The sequence below is a fragment of the Oncorhynchus gorbuscha genome, unplaced genomic scaffold, assembly GCF_021184085.1.
Source record: "Oncorhynchus gorbuscha isolate QuinsamMale2020 ecotype Even-year unplaced genomic scaffold, OgorEven_v1.0 Un_scaffold_346, whole genome shotgun sequence".
Taxonomy (NCBI): domain Eukaryota; kingdom Metazoa; phylum Chordata; class Actinopteri; order Salmoniformes; family Salmonidae; genus Oncorhynchus; species Oncorhynchus gorbuscha.
This window is the reverse complement of record NW_025745205.1, coordinates 1097080-1123806: the sequence shown is the minus strand read 5'-3', so window position 1 is coordinate 1123806 and position 26727 is coordinate 1097080. Positions and strand designations below refer to the sequence as shown.

At 47.3% G+C, this 26727-nt stretch overlaps 1 protein-coding gene across 1 annotated transcript in view; it reads right to left on the bottom strand.

The window, feature by feature from the left end:
- Positions 1-26727, bottom strand: part of LOC124017856 (microtubule-associated tumor suppressor 1 homolog) — an 80792-nt gene continuing 54065 nt past the window's right edge. Inside the window, exons 7-16 of the mRNA XM_046333090.1 lie at positions 21330-21658; positions 13770-13836; positions 9589-9803; positions 7675-7780; positions 6512-6585; positions 6253-6332; positions 5774-5801; positions 5147-5263; positions 2292-2389; positions 1-1192 (exon numbers count right to left, since the gene is read on the bottom strand). Of these exons, the coding sequence (XP_046189046.1) occupies positions 976-1192; positions 2292-2389; positions 5147-5263; positions 5774-5801; positions 6253-6332; positions 6512-6585; positions 7675-7780; positions 9589-9803; positions 13770-13836; positions 21330-21658 (1331 nt within the window). The 3' untranslated portion in view covers positions 1-975. The remainder of the gene's footprint in view (positions 1193-2291; positions 2390-5146; positions 5264-5773; positions 5802-6252; positions 6333-6511; positions 6586-7674; positions 7781-9588; positions 9804-13769; positions 13837-21329; positions 21659-26727) is intronic.

Sequence of the window (26727 nt, the reverse complement as noted above, 5' to 3'; positions counted from 1 at the left end):
TAGATTTGTATTTTTTATCGTTTGTTTATTTACCTTTTAAAATGAAACAAAATGATAGTCAGTTTGAGGCATTCTTGGAGACGTGGGGAGGTCTGAGAGAACATTGGCTCAACACAACGTTGTGGAGTTTTGGATCGGGAACATTCTGAGCGATACAGCACAGAAGGGTAAATACATTCCACACCTTTATTACGGTAGAGAGATGAAGGGTTGGGATTAAAGTTCACTTTAACTGAATATCCGCACCCAGATAGAGACTGTTTATACAACGGGTCAAAAGCTTGTTGGATAAAGCTCTGCTCTTCGATAAGTCACCCTAAAAGTCTATACCAAAGATGGCGGATAAATGAAGATGCCCCACTCGGGCCATTTACCATAGATTTTTTTTTCATTGACTGTATATGAACCAGAAAAAAAGGGAATGCGATGTCTCACTTCCACTTCCGTCTCTGGCCTATACCATTTTAACATTTTCAAAACTACATCCAAGGTTTTTCGCACAAACTTTATTCGTGGAGCGGGGAACACGATGCACAAATAAAAGAAGGAGAATCAAAAGGAGCTGAGAAGCTATGTACAAACCCTGAATCAAAAGGAGCTGAGAAGCCTCAGGTTTAAGCTGCCTGTTCTTTCTCTCTGCTGAGGGGGAAAAAAGTGAGAGAAATCAGGCAGAAAAGAACGAAGGCAGAATTGCCCCACGCTTTAAGTAAGTGCATCTGTGCAACATTGTCTTCTCTTTCTGGGAGCAAAGAAAACGTCTGTACAAGTCATTGTGGGCAGAAGCCAAAACTGCAGCGTCATCATATGAAGTAGTCCATCCGCTTTTGGAATAGCTTTGTCTCCTTGAGAGGCTGGGGTTGGTGATCTGGGGGGTAGGAGGTAAGGGACTGTAGAGGGGGGTTGTCTCTAGGGTGTGTTGGAGGGGGTATCCACACACACACTCTTTCTCTCGGTCCCCTTGGTATCCAGTTTGGGTTATCTGCTGGGCGAGAGTGGGGCTGTGGCGGTGGGGAAGGAAGCCGAGTTGCCAGGCGAGTGGAAGGGCGAGGAGGGAGAGAGGCGGCGGGGGCTGGCCAGGTCTCCGTTGTGCAGCTTCCACAGCAGCTCCTCATTCTCCATGGAGAGACGCTTGTTGACCTTGGATTCCTTCTGCAGGGTCTGCTGCAGCATGGCCTGTTCACTGGATAACTGCCTGCAGGAGACACAGAGAGGAGAGGAGAGAGAGGTCAGAGAGGAAGACGACACACAGAGGAGAGAGAGGCAGACGCACACACAGAGGAGAGAGAGGCAGACGCACACACAGAGGAGAGAGAGGCAGACGCACACACAGAGGAGAGAGAGGAAGACGCACACACAGAGGAGAGAGAGGAAGACGCACACACACAGAGGAGAGAGAGGAAGACGCACACACACAGAGGAGAGAGAGGAAGACGCACACACACAGAGGAGAGAGAGGAAGACGCACACACACAGAGGAGAGAGAGGAAGACGCACACACACAGAGGAGAGAGAGGAAGACGCACACACAGAGGAGAGAGAGGAAGACACACACAGAGGAGAGAGAGGAAGACGCACACACAGAGGAGAGAGAGGAAGACGCACACACAGAGGAGAGAGAGGAAGACGCACACACAGAGGAGAGAGAGGAAGACACACACAGAGGAGAGAGAGGAAGACACACACACAGAGGAGAGAGAGGAAGACACACACACAGAGGAGAGAGAGGAAGACACACACACAGAGGAGAGAGAGGAAGACACAGAGGAGAGAGAGGAAGACGCACACACAGAGGAGAGAGAGGAAGACGACACACAGAGGAGAGAGAGGAAGACGCACACACAGAGGAGAGAGAGGAAGACACACACACAGAGAGAGAGAGAGAAGACGCACACACAGAGGAGAGAGAGGAAGACGCACACACAGAGGAGAGAGAGGAAGACACACAGAGAGGACGAGGAAGACACACAGAGGAGAGAGAGGAAGACGCACACAGAGAGGAGAGAGAGGAAGACGAACACAGAGAGGAGAGAGGAAGACGCACACAGAGAGGAGAGAGAGGAAGACACACACAGAGAGGAGAGAGAGGAAGACACACACACAGAGAGGAGAGAGGGGGGAAGATGCACACAAAGTGAAGGTGGTTCACTGAACAGCAACACAGAGAAACAGACACAGAGGAACACACACATTCTTATAACTACATTTTGCATGCTAGAAACCCTGCTAGAAGGACAAATGGTGAAGATGAGGATTCTGGAGAGAGATGAGTCACTCCTCTCTGCAGTACGTACTTGGAGAGTGCGGTGTGTTTGTCCATGCGGGCCCTGTAGTCTTCGTTCTCCTGCTGGACTTTGTTCAGACGCTCCTCCAGCTTCACGTTGCTCTCCATCTGGCGCCGGACAGACAACACAAATGGAAAAGTTCAAATAAGATATTTCTCTCTCCGCTCCTGTACTTGAATCATGCCATGATAATATGTACTTGTTTGCATTTATACATTTGCCCGCAGCATCGCATTAATGGAAACAAAGACAGTTCTCAGGGCAGAGGCCTATGTTTCAATCGTGTCTGGGACAAATTTAGCATTTTAGCTAACCTCTTTCCTAACTTTAACCTAATTCTCCTAACCTGCCACGTTATTTCTCCTAACCTGCCACGTTATTTCTCCCTAACCTGCCACGTTATTTCTCCTAACCTGCCACGTTATTTCTCCTAACCTGCCACGTTATGTCTCCTAACCTGCCACGTTAAGTCTCCTAACCTGCCACGTTAATTCTCCTAAACCTGCCACTGCCACAATGTTAATTCTCCTTAACCTGCCACAATGAATCTCTTAATTCTCCTGGAAAGAGTCTTGGTTTCCACTTAAACAGTGATGGCGATGCACAATGAATCTCTAATAGATTTGCTCACCATTAAACAGTGATCATGTGACATATGCAATGAATCTCTAATAGAAGGCTGGTGTCTGTGCTCACCATTAAACAGTGATGATGTCTGTGCTCACCATTAAACACTGATGATGGCTTGATGCACAATGAATCTCTAATAGAAGGCTGGTGTCTGTGCTCACCATTAAACAGTGATGATGGCTTAATGCACAATGAATCTCTAATAGAAGGCTGGTGTCTGTGCTCACCATTAAACAGTGATGATGTCTGTGCTCACCATTAAACAGTGATGATGTCTTGATGCACAATGAATCTCTAATAGAAGGCTGGTGTCTGTGCTCACCATTAAACAGTGATGATGTCTGTGCTCACCATTAAACACTGATGATGGCTTGATGCACAATGAATCTCTAATAGAAGGCTGGTGTCTGTGCTCACCATTAAACAGTGATGATGGCTTGAATGCACAATGAATCTCTAATAGAAGGCTGGTGTCTGTGCTCACCATTAAACAGTGATGATGTCTGTGCTCACCATTAGACACTGATGGTGTCTGTGCTCACCATTAAACACTGATGATGGCTTGATGCACAATGAATCTCTAATAGAAGGCTGGTGTCTGTGCTCACCATTAAACAGTGATGATGTCTGTGCTCTGTGCTCACCATTAAACACTGATGATGGCTCACAATGAATCTCTAATAGAAGGCTGGTGTCTGTGCTCACCATTAAACAGTGATGATGGCTCTGAATCTCTAATAGAAGGCTGGTGTCTGTGCTCACCATTAAACAGTGATGATGGCTTGATGCACAATGAATCTCTAATAGAAGGCTGGTGTCTGTGCTCACCATTAAACACTGATGATGGCTTGATGCACAATGAATCTCTAATAGAAGGCTGGTGTCTGTGCTCACCATTAAACAGTGATGATGTCTGACCATTAAACACTGATGATGGCTTGATGCACAATGAATCTCTAATAGAAGGCTGGTGTCTGTGCTCACCATTAAACAGTGATGATGTCAGTGATGATGGTGTCTGTGCTCACCATTAAACACTGATGATGGCTTGATGCACAATGAATCTCTAATAGAAGGCTGGTGTCTGTGCTCACCATTAAACAGTGATGATGTCTGTGCTCACCATTAGACACTGATGGTGTCTGTGCTCACCATTAAACACTGATGATGGCTTGATGCACAATGAATCTCTAATAGAAGGCTGGTGTCTGTGCTCACCATTAAACAGTGATGGTGTCTGTGCTCACTATTAAACACTGATGATGGCTTGATTCACAATGAATCTCTAATAGAAGGCTGGTGTCTGTGCTCACCATTAAACAGTGATGATGTCTGTGCTCACCATTAGACACTGATGGTGTCTGTGCTCACCATTAAACACTGATGATGGCTTGATTCACAATGAATCTCTAATAGAAAGCTGGTGTCTCACCATTAAACACTGATGGTGTCTGTGCTCACCATTAAACAGTGATGATGTCTGTGCTCACCATTAAACACTGATGGTGTCTGTGCTCACCATTAAACAGTGATGATGTCTGTGCTCACCATTAGACACTGATGGTGTCTGTGCTCACCATTAAACACTGATGATGTCTGTGCTCACCATTAAACACTGATGGTGTCTGTGCTCACCATTAAACACTGATGATGTCTTGATGCACAATGAATCTCTAATAGAAGGCTGGTGTCTGTGCTCACCATTAAACACTGATGATGGCTTGATGCACAAACGGTTGTGTTTTGTTTTCAGCTTTTATTTATGCACAATAAACTTCTGGGCCCCAGAATGTCCCAATAGCTGTGGATGATCTCAGTGTGCAGGTCTCCACTGCTCCTATAGGCGGTTTAGGCCCAGGATTCTAATCAGCACAAAGGTATTTGTTTTACTAGGTTGCTCTGAAGCCTGCGGCGAGGCAGACTCAATCTTTCCAATCATGACTCAATATTCGTGGGGGTATTTATGCAGTTTTGTTTTGCAGCGAAATGACTCTCTATGTGGTGACTCCCAAGGCTGAAGACAATCTATCACGAGCTTGAACGGCACAACAAACCCTTACTGAAACACTCCGCCTTCACAGGAATGTGTGTGTGTCTTATAAGGGATGACATAAGATGGCGCACCCTTTCAGTGATGTACAGAGAGAGCTAGCGAAGACAACAGCGAACATACACCGGGGCAAGCTCAGGGCATGCGTGTGTTTTCATCGACATGTGTGTGCGTACGTCCTCACCAGCTTGTCCATCTGCATGAGTTTCTTGTCCTGTTGATGAAGCCGTTTGGTCTTTATCTCCAGAACCACCTTAAGACTCTCCAGCTCCTGACCCAGATACAACACATGGGAGTCCTTCTATAGGGAGAGAGAGGAGAGAGAGGAAGAGGGGGAGAGGAAGAGGGGGTGAGGAAGAGGGGGTGAGGAAGAGGGGGTGAGGAAGAGGGGGTGAGGAAGAGGGGGTGAGAGAGAGAGGGAGAGAGAAAAATGGGGGGAAAGGGGGAAGAGAGAATTTCATTCACAAACCAGAGTCCTATTCCTAACCTCTTCTATCCCCTACAAACTGTTGTTCCAGACAAACAGCAGTCTTTCAATAACCCACTTTAAGATGGATGATTGCAGTACCAGAGTGGTGGGTTTGATTCCCAAATGAAACTAAATGTGCATGAGTCACTGTGGATAAATCTCCAAACACTGCCATCTCAGAAACGGACACAATGACCAGTGCTGCATGTCCATTAGCAACCAACAGGGGGCAGTATTCCACCAGTATAAAGACCATAAGGCCCAATAACAACAAAAAAGAAGCAGTAAACTGGGACATCGGTCTCACATCAGTAGTATTGTTGACTGAGGTACACAGTGTACCAGAACAATAGCATTCTTCAGCACCTTCCTGTGTCCATGGGGCTCTGGGCATAGTTAGGCCACTACATAGGGTGTCCATGGGGCTCTGGGCATAATTAGGCCACTACATAGGGTGTCCATGGGGCTCTGGGCATAGTTAGGCCACTACATAGGGTGTCCATGGGGCTCCACTACATAGGGTGTCCATGGGGCTCTGGGCATAGTTAGGCACTAATTAGGCCACTACATAGGGTGTCCATGGGGCTCTGGGCATAATTAGGCCACTACATAGGCCACTCTGGGCATATATTAGGCCACTACATAGGGTGTCCATGGGGCTCTGGGCATAGTTAGGCCACTACATAGGGTGTCCATGGGGCTCTGGGCATAATTCCACTACATAGGGTGTCCATGGGGCTCAGGGCCACTACATAGGGTGTCCATGGTCTCTGGGCAGACTATAGGGTGTCCATGGGGCTCTGGGCATAATTAGCCACTACATAGGGTGCCATCCTCCGCTTAGCCAGAATCCTTCCTCGCTCAGCGCCTCGTTCTCCAACGTGAGGTCCTGGATTTTCTCCTGTTGTGGGTGTGAGAGAGAAAGAGAAAGTGGTTGAGAGAGAGAGAGTTAAGTCAACGCTACAACAGTGTTCCTCCCTGATACTGAGTCTATAGAAGACATACAGAAGATAGTAGTATCTGTATTGGGTAAACATGTTGGTAAGGCAGGGAGGGAGGCACAGGGAACATGGATCTTACAGTGAGAGTGGCCTCCGTTTCCTTTAGTGTTTTGTCCAGGTTCTCCAAGTCCTGTTCCAGGGTTTTCCTGAGTTCTGCAAAACAACAACAACACACACTGAGTCAATGGAGGAAAACTAGTCACTTATTCAACAATTAAAACACTTTGGATTAATCCTTTCTCATGTGAAAACCAACCAAGTGTGTGGATGCCTGAGATGGATGGATGGATTGATGGGTGGGTGGATGGGTGGGTGGATGGGTGGATGGATGGATTGATGGGTGGGTGGATGGGTGGGTGGATGGATGGAAACACTTTGGATTGATGGGTGGGTGGATGCCTGAGATGGATGGGTGGATGGATGGGTGGATGGATGGGTGGGTGGATGGAAGGATTGATGGGTGGGTGGATGGATGGATGGATGGGTGGGTGGATGGATGGAAGGATTGATGGGTGGGTGGATGGATGGGTGGATGGATGGGTGGGTGGATGGGTGGAAGGATTGATGGGTGGGTGGATGGATGGATGGGTGGGTGGATGGAAGGATTGATGGGTGGGTGGATGGATGGATGGATGGATGGATGGGTGGGTGGATGGATGGATTGATGGATTGATGGGTGGGTGGGATGGTGGATGGATGGAAGGATTGATGGGTGGGTGGATGGATGGATGGGTGGGTGGATGGAAGGATTGATGGGTGGGTGGATGGATGGAAGGATTGATGGGTGGGTGGATGGATGGATGGAAGGATTGATGGGTGGGTGGATGGATGGAGATGGATGGATGGGTGGATGGATGGATGGAAGTTGATGGATGGAAGGATTGATGGATGGGTGGGTGGATGGGTGGATGGATGGAAGGATTGATGGGTGGGTGGATGGATGGAAGGATGGGTGGGTGGATGGATGGATGGGTGGGTGGGTGGATGGGTGATGGATGGATGGATGGAAGGATTGATGGGTGGGTGGATGGATGGGTGGGTGGATGGATGGAAGGATTGATGGGTGGGTGGATGGATGGATGGGTGGGTAGATGGATGGAAGGATTGATGGGTGGGTGGATGGATGGGTGGGTGGGTGGATGGAAGGATGGATGGGTGGGTTGAAACATGCATTTTAGGACAGAAGAATAGAGGGATGAATTTCAATGAGTTCTGTGAAGGTGTGTGGTTGTGTGTCCTCACCTTGGACAGCGGTGTCGTAGGACAGTCTGAGCGTGTCCATCTGCTGAGCGTGGCTGGCCTCAGAATTTCTCCTCAGAGTCTCCTGTCTGCTCCTCATCTCCTCCAGCTGACAGAGAGAAGAAGAAGAAAATGGATTTGATTGACCATTCTAATTCCATGGGCTCCTCTCAGTAACACAAGTACGCCATTACAAGCTGAGCATCAGTTATGGGGTGAATCTCAATAGTCCAAGGTTTCCTCTTTATACTTCAATTCATACTACTAATATCCCCCCCCCCACTATTATGACACATTTCAAATCAAAGCTTATTGGTTGCGTACACAGTTTATCAGGTGTTATAGCAGGTGCAGTGAAATGCTGGTGTCACCAGCTCCGAACAGCGCAGTTCAAATGAGAAATAATAGAATGAACTATGTGGAGAATCCAGTATTTAAATACACAGTGTGAAAGCAGCATAACAGAAACGAGAAGTCTTTTATGTCTCTATATACATAGGGCAGCAGCGTTGTGTGTGTGTCTGCATGTGTGTATGTGCAGGAGTCTGCGTGTGTGTGTGTGTGTATGTGCAGGAGTCTGCGTGTGTGTGTGTGTGTGTGTATGTGCAGGAGTCTGCGTGTGTGTGTGTGTGTGTGTATGTGCAGGAGTCTGCGTGTGTGTGTGTGTGTGTGTGTGTGTGTGTGTGTGTGTGTGTGTGTGTGCGCAGGAGTCTGCGTGTGTGTGTGTGTGCAGGAGTCTGCGTGTGTGTGTGTGTGCGCAGGAGTCTGCGTGTGTGTGTGTATGCGCAGGAGTCTGCGTGTGTGCGTGTGTGTATGTGCAGGAGTCTGCGTGTGTGCGTGTGTGTATGTGCAGGAGTCTGCGTGTGTGCGTGTGTGTATGTGCAGGAGTCTGCGTGTGTGTGTGTGTGTGTATGTGCAGGAGTCTGCGTGTGTGTGTGTGTGTGTGTGTATGTGCAGGAGTCTGCGTGTGTGTGTGCGTGTATGTGCAGGAGTCTGCGTGTGTGTGTGCGTGTATGTGCAGGAGTCTGCGTGTGTGTGTGTGTGCGTGTATGTGCAGGAGTCTACGTGTGTGTGTGTGTGCGTGTATGTGCAGGAGTCTGCGTGTGTGTGTGTGTGTGTGCGTGTATGTGCAGGAGTCTGCGTGTGTGTGTGTGTGTGTGTGTATGTGCAGGAGTCTGCGTGTGTGTGTGTGTGTGTGTATGTGCAGGAGTCTGCGTGTGTGTGTGTGTGTGTGTGTATGTGCAGGAGTCTGCGTGTGTGTGTGTGTGTGTGTATGTGCAGGAGTCTGCGTGTGTGTGTGTGTGTATGTGCAGGAGTCTGCGTGTGTGTGTGTGTGTGTGTGTGTGTGTGTGTGTGTGTGTGTGTGTGTGTGTGTGTGTGTGTGTGTGTGTGTATGTGCAGGAGTCTGCGTGTGTGTGTGTATGTGCAGGAGTCTGCGTGTGTATGAGGTGTGTGTTTTGTGCAGGAGTCTGCGTGTGTATGAGGTGTGTGTTTTGTGCGTGGGAGTAGGTGTGCTAAAAAGTATCTGATTTGGAACAAGCTGATGTGGATGATTTATCGCTAATTGAATTACCAGTTAGATGTGGGCCATAGAGGACTCAGGAAGTAATACTACGTGCCAATTCATATTCATCCATGCCGCCCGTTCTACCGCTGATGACATCAGGGAGTAATAACCATGGCAACGGCCATAAATCTCGGGAAGCGTTTAGGGGCTGGGCGCTGTGTGTGGTGCGGTTGAGAGCCAGTGGAGTGTTTCAGAAGTGCTCGAGTGCTGTGTTCACGTGCTAGTCGGAACTAGGAAACTCCGACTTGCTAACAGGTTGTAGTTAAACACGTGCCCCGTTCAACCAGTTAGAAAGTTGAACATTTCAGAGCCCGGTCACCACAAGCCCGGTCACCGCCTCGACCACTGACCTGCTGCTCCATGAGGGCGCGGCATTTGTCCGCCTCCTCCTGATAGGCCTGGTGCACCTTGTCCCACTCTGCCTGGTAGAAGGCCTTGAGCCTCTCCTCCAGGCCGGTCAGCTCAGCCTGGTGATCCCTCTGGACCCTCCGCACCACCTCCTCCAGAGACACCCGCACCTCCTCCTTCTCCTTCTGCAGCCCCTCACAGCACTGGGACGAGGAGACTGGAGAGGAAGGGAGGGAGGGGGGGAGGGAGAGGGAGGGAGGGAGGGGGAGGAGAGGGAGGGAGGGAGGGAGAGGAGAGGGAGGGAGGGAGGGAGAAAGAGAGAGACCATGTCATTGTCACTTTGTATTTTAGAATTCACTTTCAAAACACAATTACCCAGAATGAGGCTCTATGATAAATAATGACTCCACTGTAATAAGAGGGCGACAGCGTTGGAATAACATCTAACGGCCTATTGGTGTTTTGTAACAGCGTTGCATAAACACCAATAGGATGTGAACATCTGACGACGCACTGGAAAAATGCACGACTGTTCCAACATTGCGCAATCCGACCCCGACCTCTAATCCTGATCAAAATCATATGCACCCTTTCACTCAACACTTCACATGTCCGCTGAAAACTAAGGGCCAGATTCCAGGACCCATTAAACCAGGCCCTGAACTAAAAAGCCCCTTCAACAGCAGATCTCCATTGAACGTAATTGTTTTGCCCAACCAGGAGTAGAATTCATTTGGGTCTAGTAGGCTATAACCTACTTAAATCGACATCTAATGACAGGATTATATTTTAATACGTATGTAATGATAGACCCATATATGTAATGATAATAGCAGATTCCCACAGCGCAGCACAGAGCAGCCTGGACAGTTGATATTTCCTCATATCCTCCCCTGTGGGATTAACTCTGAGGCCTGTTGCCACGGTGATGTTGTCTTTATAAACTAACAGAAAGGGTGTGTGTGTGTGTGTGGATTAGGGGCAGGTGTGAGCCGGTTAACAGACGGGTCCTGTCTTTATTATGGGGTAACTAACAGCAAGGGTGTGTGTGTGTGTGTGGATTAGGGCCAGGTGTGAGCCGGTTAACAGACGGGTCCTGTCTTTATTATGGGGTAACTAACAGAAAGGGTGTGTGTGTGTGTGTGTGTGGATTGTGTGTGTGTGGATTAGGGGCAGGTGTGAGCCGGCAGGTCCTGTGATGGGGTAACTAACAGGCATGTGGCCAGACCCTGTCTTTATTATGAACAACAGAAAGGGTCAGCGCTGCCCCCCCCCCGTACAAAAATTGTTTCATAACACGACATCATGGGTCAAGAAGGAACAAGGAAGGGAGCTGGAAAGAATGTGTATCTAAGGGCAGATCTAGGATCAGGATTTACTCAAGCATGTTACTGTAGCCATTATCAGCTCAAGATCAAATTGATCTAGGATCAGATTTAATGGGATAGTTCAGGATTTTAACAATGAATCCCCTTTATCTACTTCCCCAGATTAACATGAACTCGTGGATACCATTTCTATGTATCTGTGTCCAGTACGAAGGAAGTTGGAGGTCGTTTCACAAGCCAACGCTAACCAGCAGAGACATACAAAATGGTATCTATTAGTTCATCAGACTTCGGGAAGTAGATCACGGGCTTCAATGCCAAACCTGAAATATCACCAACTTAAGCCACAAATTTGAACTGTGACCATTACCCACTCATTTTAAAGAGCCTAGAACTGTGAACTGCAAAACTGTCAGAAAGACAAATAAAATCCCTGAAGTCAGACTGACAATGTTCTTTCACTAGCTTGAAGAGAAACGTATTGACACAGGTTCTGCTGGTCAAACATACAGTAGACATAGCAGAGAGACTTGTTAGCACTTCTCAAAGTCTGACGTTAACAGACAGAGTTTTGAAGGAGGTGGTGAGAGTGAGATTCATACATTCCACAGTCATGTGTAAAAACAGGGGTCAAGGTTCAACAAGCACACCAAAGCCCCCGCTCATCAAACAGATGGTAGTCGATACATTTTCTGCTGAGGTTCGGTGGGAAAGAAAGTGCATCTATGCACGTGTTTGCTTTTAGGGGGAGAGGGCTTGGTAGGGCAGTTAAAGGGTGTGTCCGGGCTTACAGGAGGAGTGTGTGTTGAGACTGAATGGTTTTCACTGTGTAGTAAAAGTATTGTTTGTATAAACGTGTGCGAGAGAGAAAAGTGTGTGAAAGAAAAAAACGACAGAATTGTAGTCGGAGTGTTGTGTGTGTGTGTGTGTCTATCATGCATGCGAGTGTGTGTGCCTGTCTGTTTAAAAGAGAAGGGGGCTTTCTAGCTCTCTATATCCCTGACAGCAGGCGGCCGTTGGTATTATTCATCAGAACCACATTGTACAGGCATTCCAACCAGATGCCTCTAAGGCATCTTGCACAGTTGGCGAGGATTGACGAGGTCTGGCAGGACGTCTGAGACGGTCATGGGGGCACTTGGGTAAAGTGAAACGGCGCACGTTTCCTCTCCCTTTCGTAACACATTACAACATCTGGGGTCTGGGCCAAGTCGAAGGAACAGAACTGAACAAGCCCATTCCTCTGGAACGCCACTCTGATGTCATTGGCGGAACAGAACTGAATGCCTTGTAATGTTTGAAACACATCCAAAACAATGAGTGTTTCAACATGTTCACAAACACCTTCCCGCCCTGTTTGAAATGATCACCACTAAGACAAATGGAAAGCTGTAAGCTTGGATTCTATCACATATTATTGACCTATCCAGTCGTGTCAGATCAGGGATCATCTTGAAGAGAGGAAGGATGCATCTTTTTACAATTGGAAGTATTTGAAATTCTGGGGAAACATGGATCGAAATGTTGTCAAAATGTCAGATTGCACTACAACTAAATTTGGCCCGCAGATGATTTTATTTGGCCCCCTGTGTAAAATAAAATGTAATAGTGACTAGACTTATTTTGTTCATAAGGATACCGAACGGATAATAGATATATGTGATTGTATCCAAATATAAGCAAGGTTTGAAATGATTGTGTTTTAGTCAAATATAATATCGGCAGTCTACAAAGTATTTGTAATTATGCTCTGGCCCCCTGACCATCTCCTTAAGAAAGAAATCGTCCCGCGGTGTGATCTAGTTGCTGATCCCTGCTCTACAACAACCAGACGTTTCTCCAGAATTAGAGTCTGAACATTTCCTCCTAAAGAGAACAACCCCCCTTCCCTGACAAGCAGTTTCACAGCCCCCAAACCCATGATGTTAAGACTATTGTCCTGCCACGACAGTGATGTAGCAGGTCTCCATAAGGGTAAACAGAGAGGATGCTGCAGAGAGACTACCACTAACTACTGTTGGTGAATGCTTGGAGGGAAGACGTTAAGTCCTGCTTGAAGGAAGACCTTGGACAAGGGAAACGGTCTGTAATTATGAAGGCTTTATGACCGCTGCACGGGCTACCAATAACATCAGTTCAATGCATTTCCTGACACGTGCAAACACACGTACTTGCATGCTAACAGGTGTACACACAGGCACACACATTTTTGCAAAACATGCCGAGGCTTGCATTCAGGCCTCCCAAATACAGCATGCCTAGGGGGTGGGGGCTAATAATGTCTACACAGAGGCAGAGAGTTGGCCAGCACACAGAGCTTTGGAAGGCAGTTGACGACCTGATAAGGCCTTAATGATAAGCCAACAGGTTAGGGAAATGAGAGTGAAAGAGGGAAGGTTCATTCACATTGAGTGTTGTAAAAAATAAAAAAAAAACTTGTTGGCTTCACTCATAACGAGACAGAATTGTCAGATTAAATGTTTTCGTTGATCATTTTCTTATTTACAGATTTTCTGCTTCAGACAAACACTTTGCTTCCTTGAGCAAACGACGTGCTGATAAATGTGCATATGTAAGGGGTAGACACGAGGTCGAGGGGTAGACACGAGGTCGAGGGGTAGACACGAGGTCGAGGGGTAGACACGAGGTCGAGGGGTAGACACGAGGTCGAGGGGTAGACACGAGGTCGAGGGGGTGGACACGAGGTCGAGGGGCAGACACGGGCGAGACACGAGGTCGAGGGGAGGTCGAGACACGAGGTCGAGGGGTAGACACGAGGTCGAGGGGTAGACACGAGGTCGAGGGGTAGACACGAGGTCGAGGGGTAGACATGCTTGAGGTGGTGTTTTTCTTACTGAGCTCATCGCGCAGGGTAGAAAGCTCCAGGGACAGTCCTTTCTTCAGCTTCAATGTCTCTTCACGCTGTTGGGGGGAAGAGAGACAGAGAGAGAGACAGAGAGAGAGAGAGACCATTAGTTATTAAGTCAATGGAAAAACTATTCCTAAACTATGTGAGACTTTTGTTTCAAGTGGAACCAGACAATCGTTTTGCGTCAGACATTATGACTCGACTGACAGTCATCTTTCCACAACTTCGTTCCTTGGCAACAATAGCTTCTTAGACTTCGAAAAATTACAGGCTTCAGTATGGTGACCTAATAACATATTCCTATAGGCGTGTCGAGGAATGCTGTAACTTCTAACAACAACCTACTACAACCTACATTAGCCCGCTGGGTAGGCTACAGAGACAGCACGTTTCTGAGAGCTGCATTTTCATAGCCTGGTCCCAGATCTGTTAGCGCCATCTGCCATCTTCTATGGTGCCGTAGGAGTTGACGAGACAGCACAAACGGATTTGGGAACCAGGCTAGCGTTTTCAGCAGCTGTCTCGACATCAGATACTGTTTTCCTTATGACACTGTATCCATATCACGCCGTTATCATACTGTGGAGAGACGACTTATAGGGTGACTTAGAAGTGACATTGGGCATCTTAGAAACAGGGAACACGTGCCATGAAAACTCACCTGACAGGCCTACGCATTAATAAGTAGATCGTTTGAGTCTAAAACACACACGCTTCCTCTCAGACGTCACGTACACAAATTCTCTCATGAACTTGATCATTCTTCTGGACTTACACTCTCATACATATCAACATTGTCTCAACATCCTGAAAGGATGGAAGGCTACACCCTGCACTAATCACACACACACACACTTCTCTAAAATGGTCAAACAGAGACGGTGCTATAATAAATGTTCACACTCTTTAAAACAGAGACACAACGATCACTGCATAACCGTCTCTATTTGACACATGGCATGATGCACACACACACACACACACACACTTTATAGTCATGAATCCAATCGGTCAGCTGTAAGGAGATAGAGAGAGATAGAAAGATAAAGATAAAGAGATATATAGAGAGAGATAGATAGAGAGAGAGATAGATAGAGAGATAGATAGAGATAGAGTGAGAGAGAAAGAGATATCGAGAGAGAGATAGATAGAGAGATAGAGAGAGATAGAGATAGAGTGAGAGAGATAAAGAGATATAGAGAGAGATAGATAGATAAATAGAGAGATAGAGAGATAGATAGAGATAGAGTGAGAGAGATAAAGAGATAGATAAATAGAGAGATAGAGATATAGAGAGAGATAGATAGATAAATAGAGAGATAAAGAGATATAGAGAGAGATAGATAGATAAATAGAGAGATAGAGAGATAGAGTGAGAGAGATAAAGAGATAGAGAGATAGATAAATAGAGATATAGATAAAGAGATATAGATAGAGAGATAGATAGAGATAGAGTGAGAGAGATAGAAGAGATATAGAGAGATAGATAGATAGATAAATAGAGAGATAGAGAGAGATAGAGTGAGAGAGATAAAGAGATATAGAGAGAGATAGATAGATATAGAGATAGAGAGATAAAGAGATAGATAAATAGAGAGATAAAGAGATATAGAGAGAGATAGATAGATAAATAGAGAGATAAAGAGATATAGAGAGAGATAGATAGATAAATAGAGAGATAGAGAGATAGAGTAGAGATAAAGAGAGATAAAGAGATAGATAGATAAATAGAGAGATAGATAGATAAATAGAGAGAGAGAGAGATAGATAAAGAGATATAGAGATATAGATAGATACATAGAGAGATAAAGGCCAAACAGCCGCCAACAGATGCGCAAAACAAAAACAACAAAAATAAAGCAAACGGAGCGAGAAAGAAAGAGAGAAAAGAAGAGAGAGAGAAAACAAACACACCTTGCCTTTCTTTCTGGTATGTGGAGGAGTCTTCAGGCAGGCTTTGCTGCCAGAGGAGCCCATGTTATTCCCCCTGGGCTGCTGATGGGCCAAGTGCTACATCTAGGAGCTCCACTACAATGTGCCTGGTCAGAACCTCCCCCTCTCCAACCACCTCTACCACTCCACTCTCTCGCTCGCTCAGGAAACTGGTCTGTCTACATCAAATAAACCTCCCTCCCTCTCCCTCTCCAAGGAGTACTCAGCACATCAAGCCCTGCCTAGCAGTACCTCCCCACCTCCAACCCAGCCGCCCTTGGCCAAGCTCCAGCCCACATATATTTCCCCTAGAGACAGGGCCTGGAGCTGGGGGTCTGGGGGGGAGAGGGCTAGATGAGCGTGAGATCAGGCTGGGCTAAGGCCCTCTGCTCTGGGCCTCGGGGGCTGCGTGGTCAAGCCTCTCTGGTTCCTTTAACCTTTAAAAAGAGCCAGTGGTTGTACAGTACATGTGTCTGTGGGGCTAATCCATTCATAAACATTAGCAGCACTAACAACACTCACTAGATTCTACTTTTCAAAGACATGACCTATAGGGAATCAAATAGAGCTTGGCCATTGCCTATTAGTTTGCCTGCTACATAGTTACAGTGGAGATAGTTTATTTTTTATTTTATTTAACCAGGTAGGCAAGTTGAGACCAAGTTCTCATTTACAATTGTGACTTGGCCAAGATAAAGCAAAGCAGTTCGACACAAACAACGACACAGAGTTACACATGGGATAAACAAACATACAGTCAATAATACAGTTTAAACAAGTCTATACACGATGTGAGCAAATGAGATGAGATAAGGGAGGTAAAGGCAAAAAAAAAGGCCATGGTGGCAAAGTAAATACAATATAGCAAGTAAAACACTGGAATGGTAGATTTGCAGTGGAAGAATGTGCAAAGTAGAAATACAAATAATGGGGTGCAAAGGAGAAAAATAAATAAATAAAATAAATACAGTAGGGAAAGAGGTAGTTGTTTGGGCTAAATTATAGGTGGGCTATGTACAGGTGCAGTAATCTGTGAGCAGCTCTGACAGCTGGTGCTTAAAGCTAGTGAGGGAGACAAGTGTTTCCAGTTTCAGAGATTTTTGTAGTTCGTTCCAGTCATTGGCAGCAGGGAACTGGAAGGAGAGGCGACCAAAGAAAGAATTGGTTTTGGGGGTGACTAGAGAGATATACCTGCTGGAGCGTGTGCTACAGGTGGGTGATGCTATGGTGACCATCGAGCTGAGATAAGGGGGGACTTTACCTAGCAGGGTCTTGTAGATGACATGGAGCCAGTGGGTTTGGCGACGAGTATGAAGCGAGGGCCAGCCAACGAGAGCGTACAGGTCGCAATGGTGGGTAGTATATGGGGCTTTGGTGACAAAACGGATTGCACTGCGATAGACTGCATATTATTTGTTGAGTAGGGTGTTGGAGGCTATTTTGTAAATGACATCACCGAAGTCGAGGATTGGTAGGATGGTCAGTTTTACGGGGGTATGTTTGGCAGCATGAGTGAAGAATGTTTTGTTGTGAAATAAGAAGCCAATTCTAGATTTAACTTTGGATTGGAGATGTTTGATGTGGGTCTGGAAGGAGAGTTTACAGTCTAACCAGATGCTCAAACTGCTGTGGTATAGCAGAGTCCTATTAGACCTAATCAACTGTTTTTTATGCCACCTTTGACTCGTGTCCTTCACGTCAAAGCTGGCTAATCCATCCCATTTCTGGCTTGGTTTGCACTGTAGAATCTTCTACGTGGCGCTTTCAAGTGGTCTCTGCAGGCCAAGACAGCACTGGCATTCTCCTTTTAGATTAGACTCACACAAATACAGAGTCTGGCACTGTAGAGTCAATAGAAGGCTTATAATGCCATAAGTGAAGAGATATTTCACTGCCAAGACTCTCTAAATATACTCCTAGCTAGCCAGATGCTAGCCAGGAAATCTTCCCTACGACGGAAATGTACTCGGATGGAGGGATGAGACAGGAGGGCTATTCTCCACTCGTTTACAGCTCAGAGGATTCATCCCTCCTTCACAATCATCCACACTATTACACTACAAGTCAACACAGTATGTACACCAGGAGATATCCACGTAGTCTAATCTAAAATAACTGATGGCACCAGATCATGGGTGTGTTCATTAGGCACCAAATGGGAGAAAACATACTGAAACAGGTAGGGACTATAACAATGCTTTAGGTCCCCCCCCCCAAACGCTTCACTAATATGTGCCCTTATGAATGCGACCTGGGTTTATCTAGGGGGGCATTTTAAATATAATTGTACTAATCACTCATTAGTATTACTACTCTGTTAGAGAGTTTTAAGTTTGCTCTCGTCTTTAGTTGGCTTGACAACCTCTACTACATTCAGAGAGCTCATTGCTGTTCCTCAGATAGGAACCTCTCTTCTCCCTCTATCAGGAGGATTACGGTAAGGCTCAAAGCTAGGGGGCGGGGTTATTGATTCCCCAGATGTACAGCTCACAGGTGATGTGGTGGAACGCAACAGACTCCCTTTACCCTTCTCTCCCCGCCTGCAGGGAGGCTTGAAACTGCAGCCGGTGCATTAGTCCCTCTCTCCTCCCCAATCCCTCCTCCATTTCTCTCCCTCCCCCGTCTCCCCTTCAATCCATCTCTCCAATCAACAGAAAGCCAGAAAAGCATTCCAGAGCTGTCTGTCTTCTCCACAGAGGGGTGTTCGGTTAGAAAGTGGAAAAGGAAACCAACCGGACTGAAGCAGGAATCCCTTGACTTGATGCAGTACTTGACACAACGAATGATTTCCTTAACTTGATACAGAAACCAACGTTGTCTGATTCAGAACAGCATAGTGGAGATGATTTTCTACCATCTAAATGACCGCTCAGTTCACAGTCTGTCACAGAACAGCACCTGTGGAGGAGTGAATGTTGTGGAAGGTGAAACCACATGGTTGTTCTTTTCTCTAGGAGATGAAACCAGGTTTACAGGAGATAGTGATGGGAGAGAACACAGTCTATCACACCACTCAGACAGAGAGATAGTGATGGGAGAGAACACAGTCTATCACACCACTCAGACAGAGAGATAGTGATGGGAGAGAACACAGTCTATCACACCACTCAGACAGAGAGAACACAGTCTATCACACCACTCAGACAGAGCGATAGTGATGGGAGAGAACACAGCCTATCACACCACTCAGACAGAGAGATAGTGATGGGAGAGAACACAGTCTATCACACCACTCAGACAGAGAGATAGTGATGGGAGAGAACACAGCCTATCACACCACTCAGACAGAGAGATAGTGATGGGAGAGAACACAGTCTAACACACCACTCAGACAGAGAGATAGTGATGGGAGAGAACACAGCCTATCACACCACTCAGACAGAGAGATAGTGATGGGAGAGAACACAGCCTATCACACCACTCAGACAGAGAGATAGTGATGGGAGAGAACACAGTCTAACACACCACTCAGACAGAGAGATAGTGATGGGAGAGAACACAGTCTAACACACCACTCAGACAGAGAGATAGTGATGGGAGAGAACACAGCCTATCACACCACTCAGACAGAGAGATAGTGATGGGAGAGAACACAGCCTATCACACCACTCAGACACAGACAGACGGTGTGTGTTAATGTGAAGCTCAATGTGTGTAACACCTCTGGTCAGATAGGGTCAGCAGACGGTAGGCGTGGTCAACATCACATCACAAGGCTGTAGACCACCCTTCCCTCCATCTCCATGTATCCATCTTTGCCTCCCTCCCTAGCCCCCCTCCTTTAAACACATAACTGTGATGTTACAGTTCTTCATTCATACCAGATGTGGGGTAGCATATCAGATACAACTGGGACTTGCTGTCATGTTGTAAGTGTGAGGAGAAACTAAGGACCAAATCAGCTTTAGGACATGGTAGAGAGAATGAGAGAGAGAGAATGAAAGAGAGGGAGAGAGAGAGAGAGACGGAGAGAGAGAGGGAGAGAGACGGAGAGAGAATGAAAGAGAGAATCTGGGGAAAAAGGTTGTGAGCTGCACATTCCCTAGCCAGTTGTCATACAGATGAAGAATTTGAAAAGTTCACTATGCCCCCATAAAACTGTTAAAGCAAGGTGAGCCAGTATACTTTATAAACGCCCAGGGATTTCGGCGCCTGGAGCAGATTATCACTGCTATTCCAAACATGTTCCTGCCGTACCAGAACAATTAAAAGTATGACAAAGATTGATGTGGAATTGCCTGTCATGAAAGGATTTACAGAGAAGTGAAACCTCACTCTCTCTCTGTGTTAGTAGATTCTGGTCTATAATTCGTTTCCAAACGTTCGTCCTGAAGACAGAGGAGGGTAAAGATCTCTGCAAATATTTACACAGCAGCCTATTCAAGTCCGGGATTCTGTGAGTGACATGCGGTATTATCCACACAAGCCACACCCACTCGCCTAGCTGGACCAATCGCTGGCTTAAAACACTGATAGAACACACCCTCAAAAGACATGAACCAGGAACTCAGTTTGGTTCAACAGGATCCTCGTCTAAGAAAGCCAAAGCCACGTATAGATGGACACTATATAAGATATGGATGAGATTTTGTAGGATATTGATAGGGGATAGCAGTGTCACCAGTGTTATGATTGAGAGGCTGCTTTTGACTGGTGGCAGTCTCACACACACACACACACACACACACACACACACACACACACACACACACACACACACACACACACACACACACACACACACACACACACACACACACACACACACACACACACACACACACACACACACACACACACACACAGCTTGAACTGCTTGTTTTAGCAGTGGACAACAGAAGACAGCAGAGACCACAGATACTTCATGCATGCAGCCATCCACATTCAGCCAACCACAGCGTACCGTTGACACCCACTCATCAATAGTCATACATAGTTCTGGATGGAAAGGTCCTGTGTATTTGATGACAGCCATGGACCCTAAATGGTGAGTGGGTGTGGTGAGATTTACAGTCCTTCCTGCCTCCTCCTCCTCAGTCATGTAAACAGAAGCTCTGCAAGTCAACCAACCAACACCCACTAGATCTATATTGCTACATGAATAATATCCATGGCACTACTCAAACACACACAGAGGACAGATCTGGTTCTCTGCCCTCTATAACAACAAGGCCATAGTTACGACAATAGATAGAGGACATTCCTTTCAGCTCACCAAGCACCTAACTACAACAAACAAAACAAATCACATTTTATGTCACATGCGCCGACTACAACAAGTGTTACCTTACCGTGAAATGCTTACTTTACAAGCCCTTCATTAACAAATAATCCAGTGAAGAAAATATTGACTAAATAAACAAAACAAAACAACAAATAATAATAACAATGTGGGGGTACCGGTAGTCAATGTGGAGGCTGTATACAAGTGTGGAGGCTGTATACAGGGGGTACCGGTACCAAGTCAATGTGGAGGCTGTATACAGGGGGTACCGGTACCAAGTCAATGTGCGAGGGTACAGGTTAGTCCAGGTCATTTGTACATGTAGGTAAGGATAAAGTGACAGAACAGCACACCAAGGTGCAGTAAAACCCAGACATATTCCTGTGTTACCTCGGTGAAGAGGTGCTGCACCACGGTAGCCAGGGCCTCTATCCGACGGTTGCCCTGCTCCAGGAGCCGTCGGAGCTGCTGAAGGCTCTGGTTCTTCTTCTCACACTGGGCACGGTACTGGGCCACCGTGGCCGGCTTAGCCTCCACTAGAGCCCGGGCCGGGCGGGATGCCGAGACCACTGGTCCCTGGACTGGGAGAGGGACGGCAGGGACTGGGACCAGGTCTGGTTGGGGCGGCTGGGGTTGGCTGGGTCCTCCTACCTGAGTAGTGGTGCTGGTCTGGGAGAGGGTCCTCGCCAACGGCGCCCCCCGAGCCTTGTTCTTGTCCACTGAAAGAGAGCAAGGTCGGTTGAGTGTGCTGGCCAGGACGTTTAGCATGGTCTCTCCCATTCCACTCTCCACAACATAGAAACACAACATACACACTAGCATGCAGGAGGATACGCCTAAAGGTCTCTGAGCAGACACCGACTGAAACCCCAGTGGAGCTAAGAAACAGTGAAGCAGTGCATGCTGGGATAGCTCTGTAATGATGGGCCCGAGGTAGAATCCAAGGATCCATTAGCAGTGCATTAGCATCAAGCCACAGTGCAGTTAGGAGACAAAACCATCCACTCCCTGCCTTTCTCCGTCCATCTCTCTCCCCCTCCCTTTCTCCGTCCATCTCTCTCCCCTCCCTTTCTCCTCCATCTCCTCCCCCTCCCTTTCTCCGTCCATCTCTCTCCCCCTCCCTTTCTCCTCCATCTCTCTCCCCTCCCTTCTCCTCCCATCCCTCCCCCTCCCTCTCCGTCCATCTCCTCCCTCCCTCCCTCCCTCCCTCCCTCCCTCCCTCCATCTCCCTCCCCTCCCTTTCTCCATCCATCTCTCTCCCCTCCCTCCTCCGTCCATCTTTTGCCATCTCTTCCCCTCCCTCCATCCCTCTCCTCCCTTTCTCCGTATTTTGCCATCCCTTCTCCCCCTCCCTCCATCCATCTCCCTGTATTTTGCCATCTCTCTCTCCCTCCTTTCTCCTCCATCCCCCCCCCCCTCCCTTTGTCCATCTTCCCATCTTTCTCCTCTCCCTCCATCCCTCTCCTTCCATTTTGCCATCTCTTCTCCCCCCCCTTTCTCCTCCATCTCTCTCCCCTTCCTTTTTGCCATCTCTTTCTTCCTCTCCATCTCCATCCCTCCTTTCTGCCATTTTCCCATCCTTTCTCCATCCATCTCCCTCCATCCCTTTCTCCATCCATTTTGCCATCCCTTTCTCCCCCTCCCTTTCTCCTCCATCCCTCTCCCCCATTTTGCCATCTCTTCCCTCCCTTTCTCCCTCCATCTCTCCTATGCATTTTGCCATCTCTCCCTCTCCCTTTCCCGTCCATCTCCCCCCCATTTTGCCATCTCTCCCCCTCCCTTTCCCTCCATCCCTCTCCTTTCTCCGTCATTTTGCCATCTCTTTCTCCTCTCTCTCCATCCCTTTCCCCGTCCATGTATTTTGCCATCTCTCCCCTCCCTCCCTCCATCCCTCCCCTCCCTTTTTGCCCTCTTCCATCTCTCCCCCTCCCTTTCCCCATCCATCTCTCCCCCTCCCTTTTCCGCCATCTCTTCTCCCCTTTCTCCCTCCATCCCTCTCCTCCCTTTTGCCATCTCTTCTCCTCTCTCCCTCCATCCCTCTCCTATTCCTATTTTGCCATCTCTTCTCTCCTCCCTCCATCCCTCTCCTATGTATTTTGCCATCTCTTCTCTCCCCTCCATCCCTCTCCTATGCATTTTGCCATCTCTTCTCCTCTCCCTCCATCCCTCTCCTATGTATTTTGCCATCTCTTCTCCTCTCCCTCCATCCCTCTCCTATGTATTTTTCCATCTCTTCTCCTCTCCCTCCATCCCTCTCCTATGCATTTTGCCATCTCTTCTCCTCTCCTCTCCCTCCATCCCTCTCCTATGCATTTTGCCATCTCTTCTCCTCTCCCTCCATCCCTCTCCTATGTATTTTGCCATCTCTTCTCCCCCCCCTCCCTCTCTATGTATTTTGCCATCTCTTCTCCTCTCCCTCCATCCCTCTCCTATGTATTTTGCCATCTCTTCTCCCCCTCCATCCCTCTCCTATGTATTTTTCCATCTCTTCTCCTCTCCTCCATCCCTCTCCTATGTATTTTTCCATCTCTTCTCCTCTCCCTCCATCCCTCTCCTATGTATTTTGCCATCTCTTCTCCCCCTCCATCCCTCTCCTATGTATTTTTGCCATCTCTTCTCCTCCCCCTCCTATGTATTTTGCCATCTCTTCTCCTCTCCTCTCCCTCCATCCCTCTCCTATGTATTTTTCCATCTCTTCTCCTCTCCCTCCATCCCTCTCCTATGTATTTTGCCATCTCTTCTCCCCTCCATCCCTCTCCTATGTATTTTTCCATCTCTTCTCCTCTCCCTCCATCCCTCTCCTATGTATTTTGCCATCTCTTCTCCCCCTCCATCCCTCTCCTATGTATTTTTCCATCTCTTCTCCTCTCCCTCCATCCCTCTCCTATGTATTTTTCCATCTCTTCTCCTCTTTCATGACCCGACAGCAGACGGTCAATAGAGTTCTCCTGACCCTCCATCCCTCTCCTATGTATTTTGCCATCTCTTCTCCCCCTCCATCCCTCTCCTATGTATGTTTCCATCTCTTCTCCCCCTCCATCCCTCTCCTATGTATTTTTGCCATCTCTTCTCCTCCCCTCCTATGTATTTTGCCATCTCTTCTCCTCTCCTCTCCCTCCATCCCTCTCCTATGTATTTTTCCATCTCTTCTCCTCTCCCTCCATCCCTCTCCTATGTATTTTGCCATCTCTTCTCCCCCTCCATCCCTCTCCTATGTATTTTTCCATCTCTTCTCCTCCCCCTCCATCCCTCTCCTATGTATTTTTGCCATCTCTTCTCCTCCCCCTCCTATGTATTTTGCCATCTCTTCTCCTCTCCCTCCATCCCTCTCCTATGTATTTTTCCATCTCTTCTCCTCTCCCTCCATCCCTCTCCTATGTATTTTTCCATCTCTTCTCCTCTCCCTCCATCCCTCTCCTATGTATTTTGCCATCTCTTCTCCTCTCCTCTCCCTCCATCCCTCTCCTATGTATTTTTCCATCTCTTCTCCTCTCCCTCCATCCCTCTCCTATGTATTTTTCCATCTCTTCTCCCCCTCCATCCCTCTCCTATGTATTTTGCCATCTCTTCTCCCCCTCCATCCCTCTCCTATGTATTTTTCCATCTCTTCTCCTCTCCCTCCACTATGTATTTTTCCATCTCTTCTCCTCTCCCTCCATCCCTCTCCTATGTATTTTTCCATCTCTTCTCCTCTCCCTCCATACCTCTCCTATGTATTTTGCCATCTCTTCTTCTCCCCCTCCATCCCTCTCTATGTATTTTTTCCATCTCTTCTCCCCCTCCATCCCTCTCCTATGTATTTTGACATCTCTTCTACTCCCCATCCCTCTCCTATGTATTTTGACATCTCTTCTCCCCCTCCATCCCTCTCCTATGTATTTTGCCATCTCTTCTTCTCCCCCTCCATCCCTCTCCTATGTATTTTGCCATCTCTTCTTTCTCCCCCCACATCCCTCTCTATGTATTTTGACATCTCTTCTTCTCCCCTCCATCCCTCTCCTATGTATTTTGCCAGCTCTTCTTCTCCCCCTCCATCCCTCTCCTATGTATTTTGACATCTCTTCTTCTCCATCCCTCTCCTATGTATTTTGACATCTCTTCTCACCATCCCTCTCTATGTATTTTTCCATCTCTTCCCTCTCCATCCATCCCTCTCCTATGTATTTTGACATCTCTTCTTCTCCCACCATCCCTCTCCTATGTATTTTGACATCTCCACCTCTCTCCCTCCATCCCTCTCCTATGTATTTTTCCATCTCTTCTCCTCTCCCTCCATCCCTCTCCTATGTATTTTGCCATCTCTTCTTCTCCCCCTCCATCCCTCTCCTATGTATTTTGACATCTCTTCTTCTCCCCATCCATCCCTCTCCTATGTATTTTGACATCTCTTCTTCTCTCCCTCCATCCCTCTCCTATGTATTTTTCCATCTCTTCTCTCCCTCCATCCCTCTCCTATGTATTTTGCCATCTCTTCTTCTCCCCCTCCATCCCTCTCCTATGTATTTTTTCCATCTCTTCTCCCCACCATCCCTCTCCTATGTATTTTGACATCTCTCCTCCCCCTCCATCCCTCTCCTATGTATTTTGCCATCTCTTCTCCTCCCCCTCCATCCCTCTCCTATGTATTTTTCCATCTCTTCTCCTCTCCCTCCATCCCTCTCCTATGTATTTTGCCATCTCTTCTCCCCCTCCATCCCTCTCCTATGTATTTTGCCATCTCTTCTCCCCTCCATCCCTCTCCTATGTATTTTGACATCTCTCTCCCCTCCATCCCTCTCCTATGTATTTTGCCATCTCTTCTCCTCCCCTCCATCCCTCTCCTATGTATTTTTCCATCTCTTCTCCTCTCCCTCCATCCCTCTCCTATGTATTTTGCCATCTCTTCTCCCCCTCCATCCCTCTCCTATGTATTTTGCCATCTCTTCTCCCCTCCATCCCTCTCCTATGTATTTTGACATCTCTCCTCCCCCTCCATCCCTCTCCATGTATTTTGCCATCTCTTCTCCTCCCCACCATCCCTCTCCTATGTATTTTTCCATCTCTTCTCCCTCCATCCCTCTCCTATGTATTTTGCCATCTCTTCTTCTCTCCCTCCATCCCTCTCCTATGTATTTTGACATCTCTTCTCCCCCTCCATCCCTCTCCTATGTATTTTGCCATCTCTTCTCCTCCCCCTCCATCCCTCTCCTATGTATTTTGCCGTCTCAGAGCAAAGTGGACCATGGAGATTTCATGCCTGACTGAAGCTGCATGCCGTGTTTTATTAGGAGGGAAAACTGGCCACAGCTCGTGACCCGACAGCAGACGGTCAATAGAGTTCTCCCTGATACTTCATGTTGATCATAATCATATCTATAATGTCAGATCAACCATCTCTATCTTTCCCTAAAGCTATCACATATAAATGGTGTTAGTAAAGCTCTCTTTAATAGTGTTTGCATATAAAGATGTCCACCTGACACAGTCAACTCAATGAGAGGCAGAGTGCTATAACACTATGGGAGTCCCATCACCCCACCAGCTGAGCTGTGACCTTCTCCCTAAGAGGGTTAAACACTGTGATACTGCCCCCTTATGGCCACCACACTGTCAATAACCCCACAGTCATAGAAACAGGCTTCATGTGTCACCTTGATGGGCAGTCCTGGTGCTAGAGGGATACAGTGTCAGCAGGTTTTTCAGCCCCCCACTAACACATCTGAGTCTAATAATCAACTAATCATGGTCTTCAATCTTAGACCTCAGTTTAGACAGGGCTGGAACAAAAACATGCACACACACTGTACTG